General features: G+C 38.2%; 1 protein-coding gene across 3 annotated transcripts in view; it reads left to right on the top strand.

Annotated features, from left to right (window-relative positions):
* Positions 1-426: 426 nt before the first annotated feature.
* Positions 427-19,409, top strand: part of LOC106067510 (uncharacterized) — a 98,107-nt gene continuing 79,124 nt past the window's right edge. The window contains exons 1-2 of one of the 3 annotated variants that reach the window (XM_056023535.1): positions 427-699; positions 14,581-16,560. In XM_056023535.1, the coding sequence (XP_055879510.1) occupies positions 14,758-16,560 (1,803 nt within the window). In that variant the 5' untranslated portion in view covers positions 427-699; positions 14,581-14,757. Of the gene's footprint in view, positions 700-6,223; positions 6,413-10,380; positions 10,515-14,580; positions 16,561-19,409 lie in introns of those variants that run through there. The other 2 variants (XM_056023534.1, XM_056023536.1) reach the window with 2 other exon arrangements.

Raw genomic sequence — 19,409 nt, 5'->3', positions numbered from 1 at the left:
ACCTCTGTATAGACATATTGTGTAGTACCTCTGTATAGACATATTGTGTAGTACCTCTGTATAGACATATTGTGTAGTACCTCTGTATAGACATATTGTGTAGTACCTCTGTATAGACATATTGTGTAGTACCTCTGTATAGACATATTGTGTAGTACCTCTGTATAGACATAATGCAAAGTGAAGCACGCATCAGATGTACATATATACAACTATAATAACAAATTGACAATGAAAGTACTACTTGGGGTGGGTTGCTATCAGAGTGGGTTGACTTCCTCCTCCCCAGCACCACTCAACCAAACCACTTCAGTTTTTTTTTTCTCCCTCTTTCGTTAATGACCACTTTTAAATTCTCAAGCCAACGTCTTTCTGTACATGTGACATGTCTTGTGTCACTTGACACTGCATAGGACATGCCATCGGTTCTTTAGTTCGTATATCGATAGTGATATCCAAAGAGTCCCACGCGTCACATATCACGGGAGCGTCACGAAGGTTGTCTATAGATCTAAAAGATTTGTTTGATCAGTGCTTGGCTTGACATATTGATAACAAGAGTCGAAGTATTCGTTACAGGGAGGAAGTTCTGGACATGGTTTGTGTGTGTGTGTGTGCTCAGTCCTAGGAATTCACGATACCGTGACTAGATACTGGACTAATTAGGAATTGAAAATCATTTTCGCTTGTTCTATTATGGTAAGTAGGCCTACTGTCATAACTAGAAGAGTTTGATGTAGGATAATTATTTATTTCTACGGGATACCAGTTCTACAATGTAAAATCGATTCAGACGTAATAGACTGCAGGTTAAAATGTTTTGTTCAGAGGCGTATCCAGTGTTCCAGACCGAAAACTTAGTTGGATTTTAGTTTTGTATACACAACTTTATGTTTCACGTTCTGCGTCTTCTATGGGAACGCCTTCAGCGGCAGTAAAACTTTGACTTGATGAAACACCCCATCTAAAAAAAAAATAATTAGATCCTTCTAGGCATAGAACTTAGGCGATACCTAAGCATGTGCAGTAGTGTGAACCAAAATTTCAAATAATAGTAACCATTTGAGACCATAATCCAGTATATCGGGGTGCATGTACCTGCCCTGTCAGCCCGATTAGTCGGTCTCCTACCCAAGACAGTCAGAAAAAGGGGACGAAGAACTCGGTCTAATTCAAGGCTGTTTCTTAAAGATATTGAAATTAATTTCTATCCAACTATGACCTATGACCCTGTCATGGAAGAACGTAAGCTTCGAACCAAGGTTGGTACCAGTACGACATATTAAGTACACGTCTCCAAAAATACTTAAACTGTGAAGCGAGAGCCTCTTATTAGGCTCAAAGGTGGTCCTATTTGTTTTATTCAAGGGACAGAACCCCTCATCCCCTTGTATATTAATCAAGTAAAATTTGATTTGAATGGACAGTCAGTCTGTTTATGTCATTACGATTCTAACCGTCTTTTCAGGTCAAATTTTTCCCTAGTATCCTACAATCGTTTTTTTAACCCCGCCTCAGAACCCGATGGTACAGCTGACAAGGTTCTCCCATGACCTAGTATGTAATGTAAGAGAAACTCTGAACGGAAAGTGTTTAATATTGTAAATAAATAAATATGGAAATAAACACTGAAGTTTGAAATACATATAGTTTTAAAACAAAATTTGATGGTATTTTCATTTCGCTGTTCGCAAAGCTTCAAAAATGAAATACCTTACCCTAGATAAGCCACTGTTTGAGACTACAGTCTAGCAACATCGAGACACAGAGCTGAATAACTTATGTCAATGCCTTAGAATTAGATGCATAAACAAAGAACAGTAAATATATATATCTATTCTCCGAAGAATCATAACTGCCCACTATCAATTTTTTGAACTTCTATAAACTGCGGTCCAACTAAACTAGTACAACTAAACTGAAAACGATTGTATTTTTTACAAAGCTTATACCAACACTGTCTGTCTTGTAAAAGGTTTGTACACGTTATTGCTCCTACACCCAATCTCGGATCAAGCTGAAAATTTGCACAATTATTTCTTTTACCTGACATCATAAGAATCAATAAAAAGAATTTAACCAATGTGTTATTTAACTATTGGTAAATAATTATTTTGTTTGCAATGTTTGGTATCTCGAGCAAGGAAAAGAAAGTGTACTTGACTGAAGTAGGGGTATAAGCTGAATTAGTCCCCTTTTAAGGTCATCGTCTAAGTCTTGGTGAACACAAACATGACGAGACTATAGAAACATCCCATAACTATAGAGGGGGAGGAGGGGAGACCAGTAAGAATGATGCAATGTCTTCTACTGTAATTACGACAGTGATATTATAGCAAACACAAATTCAGGATAAAACAGTCCAATAGATTTTATGTTATCTGATATTAATAAGACTTAAGTTTTGTTCTAGATCTTTTTTTTTATTTTGTCTCTGCCAAGAAATGTATGCAATTGTACCTCTTCAGGTAGGAAAACAATGACACGACTAGAAACTTTCTGCGTCATGTTCACATCACGACATATCACTCTGTCAATCGATGAAGTCTGTCAGTGATACAAACTAGGTGCAGCTCGTGGAGAAGCGGAGTGTTTTAATGGAAATAGCAATACGTCTGCATGAAGGATAACATTAGAGGAGCTTCTTAGGAGAGAGAGAGGGGGGGGGGAGAGGGAGAGAGGGGGAAGAGAGAGAGAGAGGGAGAGAGAGAGGGAGGAGAGAGATGTGTGCGTGTGGGGGGGGCGTATCATAGGTTTCCTTGTCATCTTCACCTTCGCAATTCAGCTCAGTTTTCATTAACTAGACTTGTAACATTGTTACTCAATATTTTGGAAGCCTTCCCGGCATCTGTATGATACCCATTACCATGCAAGCTCTTAAAGTGACATTTTTGGTATCAAATACCGTTTAGTTTCGGAAAAGACAGCATCTTATGACCTATCGATTCTACGAGGCTATCATTGTTAAACAGTTCACCTTGACATCAATAAAAAAAAAAAAAAACGGAAGCGAGCAATTAACATCGTAAATAATTCATTTTTAAATATTATTTTTAAATAATTTCGTAAATAAACGACATCCAATATTTAATTTCATATAGATATATGTACACCATTTTTGTATAACACTTTAATCTCCTAAATAAAAATTGGCCATTCTCTTTATGTGCAAACTGTTTCTGACCTCACATCACGACCTGTGAGGAGGCAACGAGCTATTGGTCTACACAGGTTGCGACGTAGCAGGTCAGTGTTGAGACCTACTATAATGATTTGGCCTCGATTGATCCAGTCCATGTACTATGCGGTTATTTCGACTAATCAGCATCCAGAACGTTTGGCGATGGCGTATTTTTTTCCCCCAATAGGTTACTGTGCATAAACAACGGGTGGCCGTGGGAAACTTGTGTTTCAAAAAATGTAAAAAACAACAAAAAAACAACAACAACACGGGAGTAGGTTTTTCATTATTTATTTTGAAAACCCGTGCTTATAGTCGGATCTGCGAATGTCAAGGGACAATGGACCTCATTCACCAATCGTAAACAAACAACGTTTAGCCACGTGATTCTCTGTCTCTTCTATACAAAATATTTAATCCATAAAGGCTGTCACGTGATACTTTTGTTTTTCGTTGTTTTACCAATATTATCACGTGGCTAAATGTTGTTTGTTAACGGTTGGTGAATGAGGTCCACTGTAGCGCATTTGCACACTTTGTTCTTAAAGAACATTTTGACTTCGCATTTTGGATGGCGCATCGGGAGATCAGTGGTTCCCAAACTTTTTTGGCTCGTAGACCCCTGGGGGTCTAATAGACCACTTTGGGAATCACGGGGATACATCATATTTTTATTAGTACTAAGAGACCAGCCAGGAAGTGACTGAATTCGTCTGTGACACTCAAAGCAACTATTTGGTTATTGCAAGTGTTCTGGTTCTCCGCTATGAGTGTTTAGCAGATTTTTATTACTATCTTGTTTGTAAAATGTTTCTGAATCATTAGTTACGTTTTACCTCTACCTTTTACCTATCCCTTAGTCTGTTGGACCGTTGGGGCACCAGGCAAGACTTGTCGACCGTCTTTCTCTATTCTCTATTCCTCCCTTTTTTTTGCCTTGTTTAGAATCTCTCTCAATGGCAGGCCCGTCCATTCAATAATGTTGTCCTCTCATCGCTTTTTCTGTCTGCCTCTTCTTCCTCCCTGGCACTGTTCCCTGAAGGAAGGTGTTTGCGAGCCCCGTAGATCCTGCATATGGCCATAGGTTTTAAGCTTTCGTCTTTTTACAATAGTTAGCAATTACGTTTATTAACCTTAAAAGGCGAAATCTTTTTAAGCAGAACAATTACAACATAGTATGTCATTAGCGACAGGCCAATAGTACAGTACCTACGTAAGGTACTATGTTTAATAGCAAAAATAAAGTATACAGCGTCAGAGGTGGATGAACTAATTAGCGTTATGTGGTACGGTATATATATGTTCAGGGCCCCGCTCACTACTAAGGCCGCTCTGAATTATAATGATAACTTAACCAAACATAATAAATCTGTGAGATTAGAAATATTGTTTACCGATTGTTTTTGTTTAGCTTTTAGCTTTCTCGATGCGCTATGATCCTTTCACTTGTCTGGACCAGTTGGGAAAGGAGGAGGGAAGAAGGGGGTATCTTGGGGAATGTTTACATGATCGTTTTTTAAATGCATAAAAAATGTTCACTTAGGGTTCAATGGTATCAAGGGGAGTAATTTAGCTTATACCACCACATTTATCAAGTACGATTCCTTTCGCTTGCTCAAGATACCAAACCAAAAGAAGAATAATTACCAATAGCTAATTAACTATTTTTTAAATTGATTATTGTGTTGTCAAGTAAAAGAAATAATTGTTTCAAACTTCAGTTTGCTTCGGGATTGGATATGGAACAAACTTTTAGACAGACAGAGTGAGTGGATATAAACCGATATAAGCTTCGTACAAACGATTAATCATTCTTTATAAGGAGTTATAGATAAAAAATATTTTTTAAAACCTCACCTATATTGGGTGAAATGGTATCAATTATTTTGGATCAATCCAAAGTGTACATATATACGTAAGATCTCGCCTGGCCTTGTATGTCTGTTGTCTCGCATGTGGAGAAAAGTTCCAAATTGTGTTGTAGGGGTAGAGCATCATTCAATCACTGCCATATCTGTCATCTTCGGTTGGTTTTGTACATTTTCCTTATAAAACTAAATCAACGAATTAAGACTAATTGATTTACTGTTTAGTTATTTTTTTTATAGAATTATATGTTGACATTAGCAATAAAGAATTCTACAAAGTTTCAACTTGATCCAAGAATGGGAAGTGAGTGAACTAAAGTGTACAACATTTGACCGAGACAGACAAACAGAAAGACAGACGGGGTGAGTTGATATACGCGAGGAAACAAAATGACCGTATGCATGAATGTTATAAAAAAATATGCAGAAAAATCACCTCCCCTATGTAATATAGCCTCCGTGTTCTTCTTACATTGATAATAAATAATTTTAAAAAATAAAGTATTTTTATGAGGGGGAAAAACGCTTTACATATTTGATTTGACATCAAAACAATTCGATTTCAGAAGGTAAAAAGTAGAAATAGAACTTCGCAAGCTGCAAAATATCATAAGATTTGTTTTCAAAAATTTTTTTTAAACTTCTAAACATAACAGACGGGCGGACAGACACCCCTCACAAAACTAATAGCTATGCAGAACAACTCTTTCCCTTTCAAGGGTGCTAAAAAAAAACACGCTTTTGTAAAATCTAGATTAAACTTTCTAATTTCAAAAAATGTTTAAAAATGAAAAAAAAAAAAAAAAAAAAAAACAGATATACTGTGAGAGATTACACCATTCTTCTTAACACGTTACGACTCTTAATGGTCCTTGCCATCTAGACCGGAGTACTTCCTCTCAATGACAACCAATGTGTAAATATCTCCTCTCTAGTTTGACACATTTCGTGGCAGTGGTGTCAGCGGCGGCACGCACTAGTTCTTCCCTCCCATTCCAATATTATATTTACATTCCAAATGATTTCATCGCTACCCATGCCGACTTCTCTCCCTTTACAAGACGTAGGTATTACTTCCCCCCTGCCACACTGTGTCGATTGTGGCGTAAGCAGGTCACACTCCATTGCATCCAGGAATGCTCCGCTTCTGTTCCTCAAATCCTGTTCTTTGGCCCAGAGGGTTTGCACACACTTCATCAATAACATGATTCTCTGTGTGTCGATGTCAAATTTTGTTCATTAGTTTCTCCCCGTTTCAAAATGTGAAATATAAAGTCTTCATCAGAAAAATGGAATTATAAAATACCTAGTTTATTACGGATTAGGTCCCTTTGTTCTTTCTGGATGACACTCGAGCAATACAGTAAGTCAATAAGTCACTCATAGCTAAGAGATATATATGTTGTCATGTTTGTTATAATTGACACAACACTTAATCATATTCAACATTTCCTTGATTTTAAAAAAATATATAATTTAAGACATAAACAGACGATATGGTGTGCAAGTAAAAGATAATAGGACATTTGTGACAGAGGGAACAAAAGAAAGTCCCCGGAGTTTTACATCTTTCGGGTTCTCCTTGGGAGTTGAGGGTTATTACACCTTCTTATTTCTGTTGTTCCATACTTCCAGCAGGACGACACAGAATGGGTTTGAACCCGGGACCATTAAAACGACAGAATAACACCTTTAGTAAAATCACTAAATTTAGAAAGCCTTCAGGACAGAAGGCTCAAAAGTAAAGTAGCATTTATACATAAAACACTGAACCATAATCTTCAAATACAAAAACAAAATTTAATAAAATACTCTGAAAGACACAAAGATAAAGGTACATTCCTCGTCCCATATGCTAGGACAAATTAGTACAAATACTTCTTCTTCCCTAGTGCTATTAGAGCATGGAATGGGTTGCCTGAGCTAGCAACGTCTGTATTTTATAAGATAAGATAAGATAATGACAGTCCTACGCGCATACCTCACCACCTGGCAGCCCCGGAACCATTAAGTCTAGAGCGCAGCCACCACCCCTCTCTCTCACCCTTCAAATAATAATCTGAGCTGACAAACATTATTGTTACAAAACTTATATCAACTCACTCTGTCTGTCTGTCTGTCTGTCTGGTAGAAATTGTGAACACGTTAAGAGTAACCAACACCCATTCTCGGATCAACTTATTTACAAATGAATTGTATGAATCAATAAAAAAAAACAATGAATTGACAACAAATTTGTCAATATTTACACATATTTCTAGTTTGAGACATTTGTGGCAGTGTTTAAATATTTTGTTTGCTACCAAAGAGGGAGATTAATACTTCAGTATTCAAAGATATGGCTAAATATTCGAGGTTTTGTCCCTTTAGATAATTATACGTTATTTCTCCCACACCCATTCTCGGATCAAGTTGAAACTTTAAACAATTATTTAGTGTAGCAAACAAAAGATGAATCAATATAAAAAAATAACAACAACAATTATACCTTTACTGGCAATCAATTATGTTGTTAATATCGACAAAGGGAAATAGCGTCTACATTATTGTGATGTATATTTGCAAATGTGGAGTTCTTCTCGTAAGATAAGCTTTTTTTTTCCTTAAGTATTTGTATATTTTATTAGTTGTTTAGAAATAACTCAGGATGCAGATCTACGTCAATGTTACATTGTTGAACTGTCAAGATTTTCCTGTAGCATTGGACGTTTGACATTTGTCTTGGGGGTGGCTCTTATGATATTCGCATAGCCACGTACGCTGTCGACTTTTCTTGGTAAGAACGAGCCCCTCATAAAGAAGCTGTCAGTATCTCTTTCTCCACTTATTATCTTCTTTTGGATGTGAAAAATGTGACATTACAGAATACAGAATATAATGAAATGTAGAAAAACAACATCGCTTAGTATTTTTTAAAGAACAAAAGTGCCAATATTCATTGTTAAGTCAAATGATAAAAGTTCACCAGCTTTACAAATTGTTCATTTACCACAGAGGTTTATTAACATTTTCGACGAATGGGCCATATAGACCTACTAATTATGTGTCATAGGCCGCAACAATTTAAAAAAATCCTTGAGTCCAAAGGAACCTATCTTCTGGGGGCTGCAGTTTTCACTGCTTGAAATTCTGAGGGGCTTGATAGCACCGCTATAGTACCTGTGAGAAGGTTTCTGTTGTTTTTTTACTCACTTTGTCTGTCTGTCTGTCACAAATTTTGAACACGTTAATTCTCCCACATCATTCTCGGATCAAGTTGAAACTTTACGAATTATTTATTGTACCTAAAAAAAAACAGGAATCAATTGGTTAATTAATTATTGTGTTTAATTTCGAAAATGGGAAATAAATTTTATATAATTGAGATATATAACTGTAAAAAAGGACTTCCCCTTAGACACGCCTTTTTAAATAAATATTTTTATTCTTTTTCAGTGTTCTTTTCTTTCGTTTTTTTCTTATAGACATCGAAATGTTCAGTGTCTTACCTAGCGCATCGTCTAGAGCAGTCTACCTTGTCCATTACACGGTTCTCCTCTTCTGTCCACAGTGTACACATTGAGGCCTCACAGGTTAGGGCTCGGTTCCATTGGACTCGACTATGTTTTTAGTGTTTTTAGCTCGCAAGGCACGTGACAGGAAGTTGAACCCCCCCCCCCCCAGCAGGCCTAAAAAAATTGTGTACTACTTGACCCTAAGTTCATATTTGTTTCCTGATTTCCTTTTTCAATGTAATCAAATAATGGTCTAGCACGATGTTTTCCTCAACATTTTCCTTAACGGAATACTTCGCATATTTAGCGGAACACTTAGCTTATTTTTTAAAGAGGGTAGTGGCCTACTAGTTAATTATTGCATTAGTTTGTGGAACACCTATTCAGGCCTTGCAGAAGACTGGAGTTCCGCGGAACACAATTTGGGAAACGCTGGCCTAGCACAATGAATTCTTTATGTTTTGATGCAAGACTCAACATCAAACTGATAGTCTGTTACTGCATCTTGCGTGCGTTAATATTTTCTTTCTTTGAAGTGCAAGAGTGACTCTTGAACCCTTGAACTCCCGTAAAGTGTAAGTGTGGCACAGCGGTTTGTAAAAGTCTTGGTTTCAAACGAGTGTAATCTGTGCAGAGGCGGACGCGGGTGAGTGTCATAGCAGGGCCACATATATTTGTACGATTTCCTTATTATGAGGGCCTCTTAAAGCGCAGCGCATGGGCGATATCCCCCCCCCCCCATCTACCCCATATGACCGCCTTGACTCTGTGATACACACTACAATTAGCACACACAACACTAGTGCAGCCAATTACGTACATTTATTATGTCGGAAATATCAGTTTCGTAGTACTTTGAAAACGTTTTCTTTGAAATAAAAATGTTGGTTTATTACTGTGTTTTGTTTCTTTGTTTTAAATTAATATGGAACTGTTTTTCAATCAAACTAACAAACTAAATACACCAATGGGACGAGAGTGTCTGAATTTGAAACCACGATTTTAGTTTCGCTACTTATAATATTTAAAAACACATCCAGCGAACTCCATTCTAAACAGTTGACTAGTGTAAGTATGAAAAGTTCTGGCTGAAGTCAAGAGCAGACGACGTGATGAGAACTGAAATAGACTCCAAACAGATAACGGTTTTGTCTGCATCATACGTGCCAAAATATGCAGGTCACAACTGGGTCTACGTAGCCACTTAGCACTCGTCGTTAATCTTTAGGAATGAAAGCTAATGACTTAGGAATCTGAGTGGTTCAAACTGGCTTAATCGTAAGATGTTATGACAATATCATATGCTAATTAACCCCGATATAAATAAATAGTGAGTCTTCATCTTCTAATCAATTCAATTTCTGAGTAGTGAATGTATTACTACACAGTAGAGCGTATGTCATGGCAATCAGAACTATTTACACCCACACAAAAAAAAAATCATTCCGCTCACACACCATCTTTGACTGCCCTCCTCTCGCCGGTAACAGGTAGCAGCACTTCAAGAGAATTCGAGGAAATAAATGTGGAATAACTTGTACGGTTAGAAACTAAAGAAATTCACTAACCTATTACCCCCCCCCCCACTCACACACACACCATTTTTTTCTTTCATTTTTTTTTAGCCCTACTGCACCTCCGGGGCTCCGATACATTTTATGTGCAAGTGTTTGTTGTCAAACCGGTTCGATGAATGTAGATAACATAGGTACAACGTTGAAGGAAGGGGAACCAAAACATATGTTGATAGTGTGGGAGTATTGTGGTGAGGGTTTGGTTTTGTTCGGGGGGGGGGGGGGGAAACCTGGAAGTTTGCTCCACTGTCAAATGACAGATCACTCGACAAGATGTCATCTAGCACAGTCAAAGAAAATGGCTGGCGTTGTTGAGCGTGGTCTTTGTTTACATACAACAGTCAGCAGCAGGATGATTTAGTCCAACTACAAGCAGCGTACTTATTCCAATGAGAAGGTAGTTATCACTGTCTCTCTGAATGTATGTTATCGGTTGATCTGGTCTTATATTTAGATTTGTCTTCTAATGGCACTGTTTCCATGAATTGTGCCATCGTCTTTTTACTTCTTAACAATGTCAGTCAACAGAATTAGATCTAACATCTGTCTGTTGATAGTGGCCGCTAATGTTGATGTAATAACCCAGCTGAATATGTTCGATTCATCATTCCTTTATCCTTTATTTTGAATATATATATATATATATAAATGTGGGAGAGATACAGAAAGAGTAAGTGTGTGTATGTGTGTGAAATTAAGTTAGTACTATTATGTCTTTGTGTGTGTGGGAGAGGGTTGATAGAGCTAACCGAAGCTGACATAAAAATAAAATATTTAGTTAAGTTGACATTACGTTTTTAAATGTCCAACTTGCGAAACTATTTGTTGTTGGACAAACTTCGATGTTCATGATACACACAGACGTAGGGCATTGATTCGTTTTGTAGGAATGTATCAGGGTTTAATTCTAATTGATCACCCAAACTCCAACGTAATGCCGGAGAGATTTAAGTACAAAATAAAAAAGAGAACAGAATTCCTGTCCGTAAATAAAAGACTTGTATTCCTCTAGTTGGAATTACGAGAATATTGAACACACAATCACACACAATCACACACAATCACACACAACATATAAACACTATCATTGAACGTCACTACTAGATATACACACACAAAAAAGACACCATAAACTTATTTAAAACTATAACGCCCCGCTTGTTGTCTTTCCTTGTCTATATATCTCTTCCTACTCTTCACTTCTCCCCTTGCTCGAACTAACTGGTAATTTATTTTTAGTCATATTCAAATTCCCAAGTCTATTAAGTGCAAGTTTAACGTATTTGGTCGAAGCTAAGTAATTGTAAACAACCAACATATTTATGCAAACAATAAGACTTTGACGCATACTAACAGTATTCCGAGCATCTTCTCAAAATTAATTTGCTGCATATAACTTACTTATTCAAACCATGAGACCTTGACGCATACATTACTAAACGACATGTCCACTATCTTAAATACTTGCATTGATATTCTTCAACTGCTTTCTTTCTTTGATTCAGTTACATCTAAATCATCTTAAATATGTTCTATATACAGTGCGAAATGTTCTTCCAGTAGACTATATTTTTTTCCCCAAATGATTCAGCAATGTACTGACTTATTATGTTAGATTCTGATATGTCAAAAATAAAAATATCTCAAATCTTTTTTTTTTTTCAAAATTTTAAAAGGAGAATAAAAGTTGTAAAATTGTTGAAGTTTCTGTTCTAGACCATCCTGTTATAAGTAAATTGCAGGGCCGGATTTAAGTATATGGAATCCCTGGGACAGGATTTTTGTGGAGGTCCATACAATTTGTCGAAAGGTTTAACAAAGATCCATTTATGAATGAAAATACGTATATATAAAAGCATGCTATATCTAAGAAGAAAGAAATATCCATTTCAATTTAATCTCACTATCCCCCTAACACTATCCCCCTATCACTATCCCCCTATCACTATCCCCCTATCACTATCCCCCTATCACTATCCCCCTATCACTATCCCCCTATCACTATCCCCCTATCACTATCCCCCTAACACTATCCCCCTAACACTATCCCCCTACCACTATCCCCCAATCACTATCCCACTAACACTATTCCCTATCACTATCCCCTATCACTATCCCCCTATCACTATCCCCTATCACTATCCCCCTATCACTAATCCCCTATCATTATCCCCCTATCACTATCCCCTATCACTATCCCCCTATCACTATCCCCCTATCACTATCCCCCTATCACTATCCCCCTATCACTATCCCCCTATCACTATCCCCCTATCACTATCCCCCTATCACTATCCCACTAACACTATTCCCTATCACTATCCCCTATCACTATCCCCCTATCACTATCCCCTACCACTATCCCCCTATCACTATCCCCCTTCAGTCTTAAAACTTTAACGTCACATTTAAAGAGAAAATGTTTTATTAAGTAAGTTAATTCCCCTGACAGACCTTGCGTGATCAATAGCCCTCAGGCCCCTGGATGACAAAGTGGTCATCTTCGAACCACGATGGACGAACTATATGATCTATAGAGCAGACGATGTTAAGTTCATTTGTTTCTATGCCTGACTGTTAACGAATGTGTCACGTGGCTAGCACAAAGACCCATGTCAGAAATCCATTGGTGTTAGAAGGTCTTAGGAATGTCATTAAAATTTGAACCCCCCCCCCCTCATCGGTTTGAACGCCATGCGCGTTACCAATCTATTACCAAGTCTCTTATAATGTTTTGTATGTACATCTCTAGTGACATGCGTGAGTTTGATCTATAAGGATAGGAAGTTGTAAAAAAAATGCCATTTGTTTAGAAGTCAGACTCCAGCGTGGCTGCTGGTCGTCTAGCTCCCACCTGAAACTTTTTTTTTTTCGGTTTCCCTGACATAGATGTAATGTGAGTTGAACTTTGGGACCAGGTGCCTGATTGCTAAACACATCGGGACAACATATAAGTGGCATAAAAGCCGTTTAGTAACAATGCATCATCAATAACAATAAATACGTGTATGAGTGTATATGTGTGTGAGACATCTTATACTTGTACAACTTACGCATTAAGACGCTATGCAGTATGTGTACGTGTGTGTGTGTGTGTGTGTGTGTCTTTGACTTAACAGCACACTTCTGTAGCATGACGTCAGTGCACACGGTGTCGTGGTCCATCCTGACTGGTGTGTATACATTTAAATCTCAGCCAAAGGTGTAGATCTGGTTTAGAGATAATAACTAAACTGTTGACACGAGCCAAGTCTCTTACACTTTAATACGGGAGTCACACCTAATTTAAACTTGTAACACATTACATTTGTTTGTTAGATTGTTTGTTTGTTTGTTATTGTTTTTTTTTGTTGGTGTACCGTGTAGAAAAACATTAATAACAAACTATGACTATATCAGACTCGATATTTCAAACATTTCATATTTTATTTATTTATTTGTATCGGTAAGACAGGATCAGCGTATTCATAAATTAAAACTAAAGTTGATTATATTTACCATATCAAATGTAAGAACGTCTTGGTCACAACTAGATGTAATAGCTTTGATATAGTACATACCTTAAATGTCAAGTTAGCATAGTCATTGTAATAATTCTGTTTTCACATGGACTCAACCCCCATTAGGGCTAACAGCTGCATATTCTAACAACCACCCCAAGAACTGCCGCTTTTATAAAAAGAACAAAATGAGTGGTTTATTTGAAGGCTTACGATTGCATGATTAGGCCCAAGACAGGCCAGGCCCAAGACAAGCCGGCCCATGACTGGTCCATCTGTTTATGTAGTTAAAGTTTAACGAGGGTGTTATGTCGCCTACACAACGACAGTCACGTGTGTCAAGTAGTCCTTCCAGTCGAGCTTTATGAACTCACTTCGCTTGGTTTCGAACCCGAGACACTCTGCTCTGCAGACCACTTTGATAGGCTCTGCTTAACATAATGTACAAGCTATGTCGGAACAAGACAAACATCCATAGACCCTAACCCTAGATAGTATTATTATATGCCCCGCACCATGACAATGTGTTCACCTCTATTCATGTGTAATAAACTTTATCTCAATAAACACAATGTCAGGTGGTAGAGACATTGTCATGTTTTGTTTTTTTTAATGTAGTTTTTTTCTAAATTTAGATGTCAAGATAGTCAAGAGTCCTCTCCCTTTGAATTCAGTTTACATTTTATACATATATATTAATCGAGATAGTGTACCGAAGATACTATGCAATCTTTAGTTTGCATTGAGGATGTAAACAAAATACCAGAGAAACGGACATGTATTTAGATACATAGGTAGAGAGTTAATTTTAAAAAACCTAATAAATTTTACGAATCAAATTTTTTTTTTTAGTTTTTTTTTTTCTTTATGAGTAGGGCAGGGAAGAGGTACTATAAATTATTCGTAGGACTTCATTTTGAGATTTCTATTTTAATGCCAACATTTTTTTTCTGTATTTTTCAGAGTGAACATGTTTGTGTTGTGTGATGGTGAAAGTTTTCCGAGTTATCAAAAGTTTACGTTAAGTTTATCATCAAGTCCCAGCACTATCTTCATCCTGTGTCTGTCGGCGAGTAGCTGAGGGGTGGAGGCTTCAAAAAAAAAAAAGGAAATGTTAGATCGTGAAATGTCATTCTAAGCATGAGTCAAAGATATTCTAGAGAGTACACAATAAACTACCCGAGGGCTGACTTTGTCCCTGGTGGTCAGCCGGCTGTATTCATGGAGGCTGTCGGGGACGAGCCCTCGGTGACGTTACTCAAGATGATAACGACCGAGTCCGGTGCGGAGTTTGTGAATGTATTCGGTGTACGGAACATGCTCGAGCTCCCGAGGGACGGGACCAAAGGCGCGGGGTGTCAGGAAGTCAACGCCCCAGGATCAAATAACAGCGACTACGACGACGGCATGGGAGATGAACGAGACTCTGACTGCTCCGGATCATCGTCCGGTGCTGGAGCAGGCAGAGAGTTAAAACGGGGTAGTTACGATTTCATGAACAGTGACCATGTTGGCGTCACCGGTGATGAAAGTAGTCGGCGGGACGTCGATATGGTAGAGCTTGGACACCATGGCGCCGGTGCCGAGAACGACGACGGGGTCAGCGTGGAGCTCGAGGACGGAGACAGTAACTTCAACACGGAAGAGGAGTGCTCCAGCATCAGCGTTTCGGACACCAGCAGTACTTGCGACTATGACGAGCCTGCTGACCAATTGCAGCAAATGGACTCAATCACAATGAAGTCTAGCGAACAAACAGACAATGGATCCAATACACCTGTTGACGAAAGGTATCTTAATCCCGGAAGTACGTCATCTAACGACGTTGCAGAAAAAGTCTCATCAGCCTGTGATAAAAAGGAGGCACCGAGCCCCCTCCCATCCATTTCAGATTCTCTTACCACAAGGTCATCAACGTACGCACTTCTGACACGACCTTTGCTCTCAAGGTTAAACCCTTACGACAAAAGTACATCCTCGGCACCAGATTTGTCGTTGACTAAACTGAGCTCTCCAGACGCAGGACAGCCCTACAGAACCAAAAAGCCGTTAACTGTCACACTCCGCTCCCACAGTTTCGCCACATCAAACCTTGAAGCACCCCAAGGCGTTCAGGGTTCAGGGGTCACTCCCGGACCAGTAAAGAGAAGGGCGGGTGATGGATTTATCAGATTCGTTGGTGAAAGGTTTAAGAAATCCTCGCCTGACACTGTGCGTACGCCGTGCATTCCTGATGAGGTCAAGGACGACACAGAGGTCGCAAGAGATTACACGCTTGGTAATGAGGCGGGGGGTTTGCCTCAGGCCGATGAGAGACGTAGTTCCGTCAGTCCTTCATATATTGTGGCAGATGTCATTCCTGAGGAGCCTCGCGTAGATAATTCTATATCCATGGATGAGGATGACCATCTTGTAGTCATCCAACCGCACGTTATCCGTCTAAGTCATTCAGAATCAACTATGACACCTATAGAGTTAGACCCAGACGTACTCGGTCAAATCACCGTGGCCCATGACCTCGATCATTCTGCATATGAGGTCAACAAAGTGACCCCAGAAGATATGCAAATTTCAGAAGATGCAGTCATTTGTACATCCAGCTATCACCTATCATCCGACACCGACACACGTCACGGCACGAGCGCTACGCCTCACTGCTCTGACCCGGAAGTAATACCGACCCACGAAGCATCGGATTCTGGTGTTCGCTCATCGCATCTCGAAGGAGACCAGTGCTTTGTGTTGAATTCAGTGGATTACAAATCTGTGACTTCGGATAAAGACGAGGATGAGGATAAAGATGAGGATACTAACGTGAATTCCGTGAAACTAAACGGTGCGGATTTTGTGGAAGGCGATGACGACAGTGAAAGTGACGTCCTGTCAAACATGCTTTCCAGAAAACCTGCTGTGAGGAGAAAGGGTTATGCTTGGATTAGCAAGGTAAGACATCCTAGAGCCTACGTCGTGACTTAACACTGGCGTCCTGTTTAGAAGTAATTAAAAGGGGAGGGAAAAAGAAAATAACTTTTTTTTTAACTAAGGAGGGGGTGGATTAGATTAACATGCAATTTAATCTGGGGAAATTTTATTTTAGATACGTAATCTCTTTTATTCTTTACATTCGGTTCCTTCTTCTGTTTGATATAAACTTGTGACTTTTAGTTATTTAATGTCTGTTCTTTCAACTTACTGTTAGATTATATATGTTTGTATAGTTTGTATAGACGTCTATTCCTGTGATTTTTTGCTCACTGATCCATGCTGCCTTTCAGAGAGTATTGAGGAACTTTTTTTTAAAATGTGTTACGTCTCTGACAATGAATACACTGTGAACTTGGCTATTGTTTAGTCGACAGTACATTCTGCTATTATCACTTCAACTGTTCTATTGTTTAGTCGACAATACATTCGGCTATTACCACTTCAACTGTGCTATTGTTTAGTCGACAATACATTCGGCTATTATCACTTCAACTGTGCTATTGTTTTATGGACAATACATTCGGCTATTATCACTTCAACTGTTCTATCGTTTAGTCGACAATACATTCGGCTATTATCACTTCAACTGTTCTATTGTTTAGTCGACAATACATTCGGCTATTATCACTTCAACTTGGCTATTGTTTAGTCGACAGTACATTCGGCTATTATCACTTCAACTGTGCTATTGTTTAGTCGACAATACATTCGGCTATTATCACTTCAACTGTTCTATTGTTTAGTCGACAATACATTCGGCTATTATCACTTCAACTTGGCTATTGTTTAGTCGACAGTACATTCGGCTATTATCACTTCAACTGTGCTATTGTTTAGTCGACAGTACATTCGGCTATTATCACTTCAACTTGGCTATTGTTTAGTCGACAATACATTCGGCTATTATCACTTCAACTGTGCTATTGTTTAGTCGACAATACATTCGGCTATTATCACTTCAACTGTGCTATTGTTTAGTCGACAGTACATTCGGCTATTATCACTTCAACTGTGCTATTGTTTAGTCGACAGTACATTCGGCTATTATCACTTCAACTGTGCTATTGTTTAGTCGACAGTACATTCGGCTATTATCACTTCAACTGTGCTATTGTTTAGTCGACAGTACATTCGGCTATTATCACTTTAACTATGCTATTGTTTAGTCGACAATACATTCGGCTATTATCACTTCAACTGTGCTATTGTTTAGTCGACAGTACATTCGGCTATTATCACTTCAACTGTGCTATTGTTTAGTCGACAATACATTCGGCTATTATCACTTCAACTGTGCTATTGTTTAGTCGACAATACATTCGGCTATTATCACTTCAACTTTGCTATTGTTTAGTCGACAGTACATTCGGCTATTATCACTTCAACTGTGCTATTGTTTAGTCGACAATACATTCGGCTATTATCACTTCAACTGTGCTATTGTTTAGTCGACAATACATTTGGCTATTATCACTTCAACTGTGCTATTGTTTAGTCGACAGTACATTCGGCTATTATCACTTCAACTGTGCTATTGTTTAGTCGACAGTACATTCGGCTATTATCACTTCAACTGTGCTATTGTTTAGTCGACAATACATTCGGCTATTATCACTTCAACTGTGCTATTGTTTAGTCGACAATACATTCGGCTATTATCACTTCAACTGTGCTATTGTTTAGTCGACAATACATTCGGCTATTATCACTTCAACTGTGCTATTGTTTAGTCGACAATACATTCGGCTATTATCACTTCAACTTTGCTATTGTTTAGTCGACAGTACATTTGGCTATTATCACTTCAACTGTGCTATTGTTTAGTCGACAATACATTCGGCTATTATCACTTCAACTGTGCTATTGTTTAGTCGACAATACATTCGGCTATTATCACTTCAACTGTGCTATTGTTTAGTCGACAGTACATTCGGCTATTATCACTTCAACTGTGCTATTGTTTAGTCGACAATACATTCGGCTATTATCACTTCAACTGTGCTATTGTTTAGTCGACAATACATTCGGCTATTATCACTTCAACTGTGCTATTGTTTAGTCGACAGTACATTCGGCTATTATCACTTCAACTGTGCTATTGTTTAGTCGACAGTACATTCGGCTATTATCACTTCAACTGTGCTATTGTTTAGTCGACAATACATTCGGCTATTATCACTTCAACTGTGCTATTGTTTAGTCGACAATACATTCGGCTATTATCACTTCAACTGTGCTATTGTTTAGTCGACAATACATTCGGCTATTATCACTTCAACTGTGCTATTGTTTAGTCGACAGTACATTCGGCTATTATCACTTCAACTTTGCTATTGTTTAGTCGACAGTACATTCGGCTATTATCACTTCAACTGTGCTATTGTTTAGTCGACAATACATTCGGCTATTATCACTTCAACTGTGCTATTGTTTAGTCGACAATACATTCGGCTATTATCACTTCAACTGTGCTATTGTTTAGTCGACAGTACATTCGGCTATTATCACTTCAACTTTGCTATTGTTTAGTCGACAGTACATTCGGCTATTATCACTTCAACTTTGCTATTGTTTAGTCGACAGTACATTCGGCTATTATCACTTCAACTTTGCTATTGTTTAGTCGACAGTACATTCGGCTATTATCACTTCAACTTTGCTATCTCACGTCAAGATTATTTCATTAGCGTGTGTACAAATAGTTGACATATTTTGATTAGTAACAACTTCAGGCGGTTACATTGTCTAACTAATGACAGCTTTACCCTTATACCGTACCGATGAACTATGAACTTGTTTAAGTTTTG

Source organism: Biomphalaria glabrata, chromosome 3 (assembly GCF_947242115.1).
Source record: "Biomphalaria glabrata chromosome 3, xgBioGlab47.1, whole genome shotgun sequence".
Classification (NCBI taxonomy): domain Eukaryota; kingdom Metazoa; phylum Mollusca; class Gastropoda; family Planorbidae; genus Biomphalaria; species Biomphalaria glabrata.
Note: the sequence above shows the minus strand (reverse complement) of the source record. Positions and strands in the feature narration are given on the sequence as shown.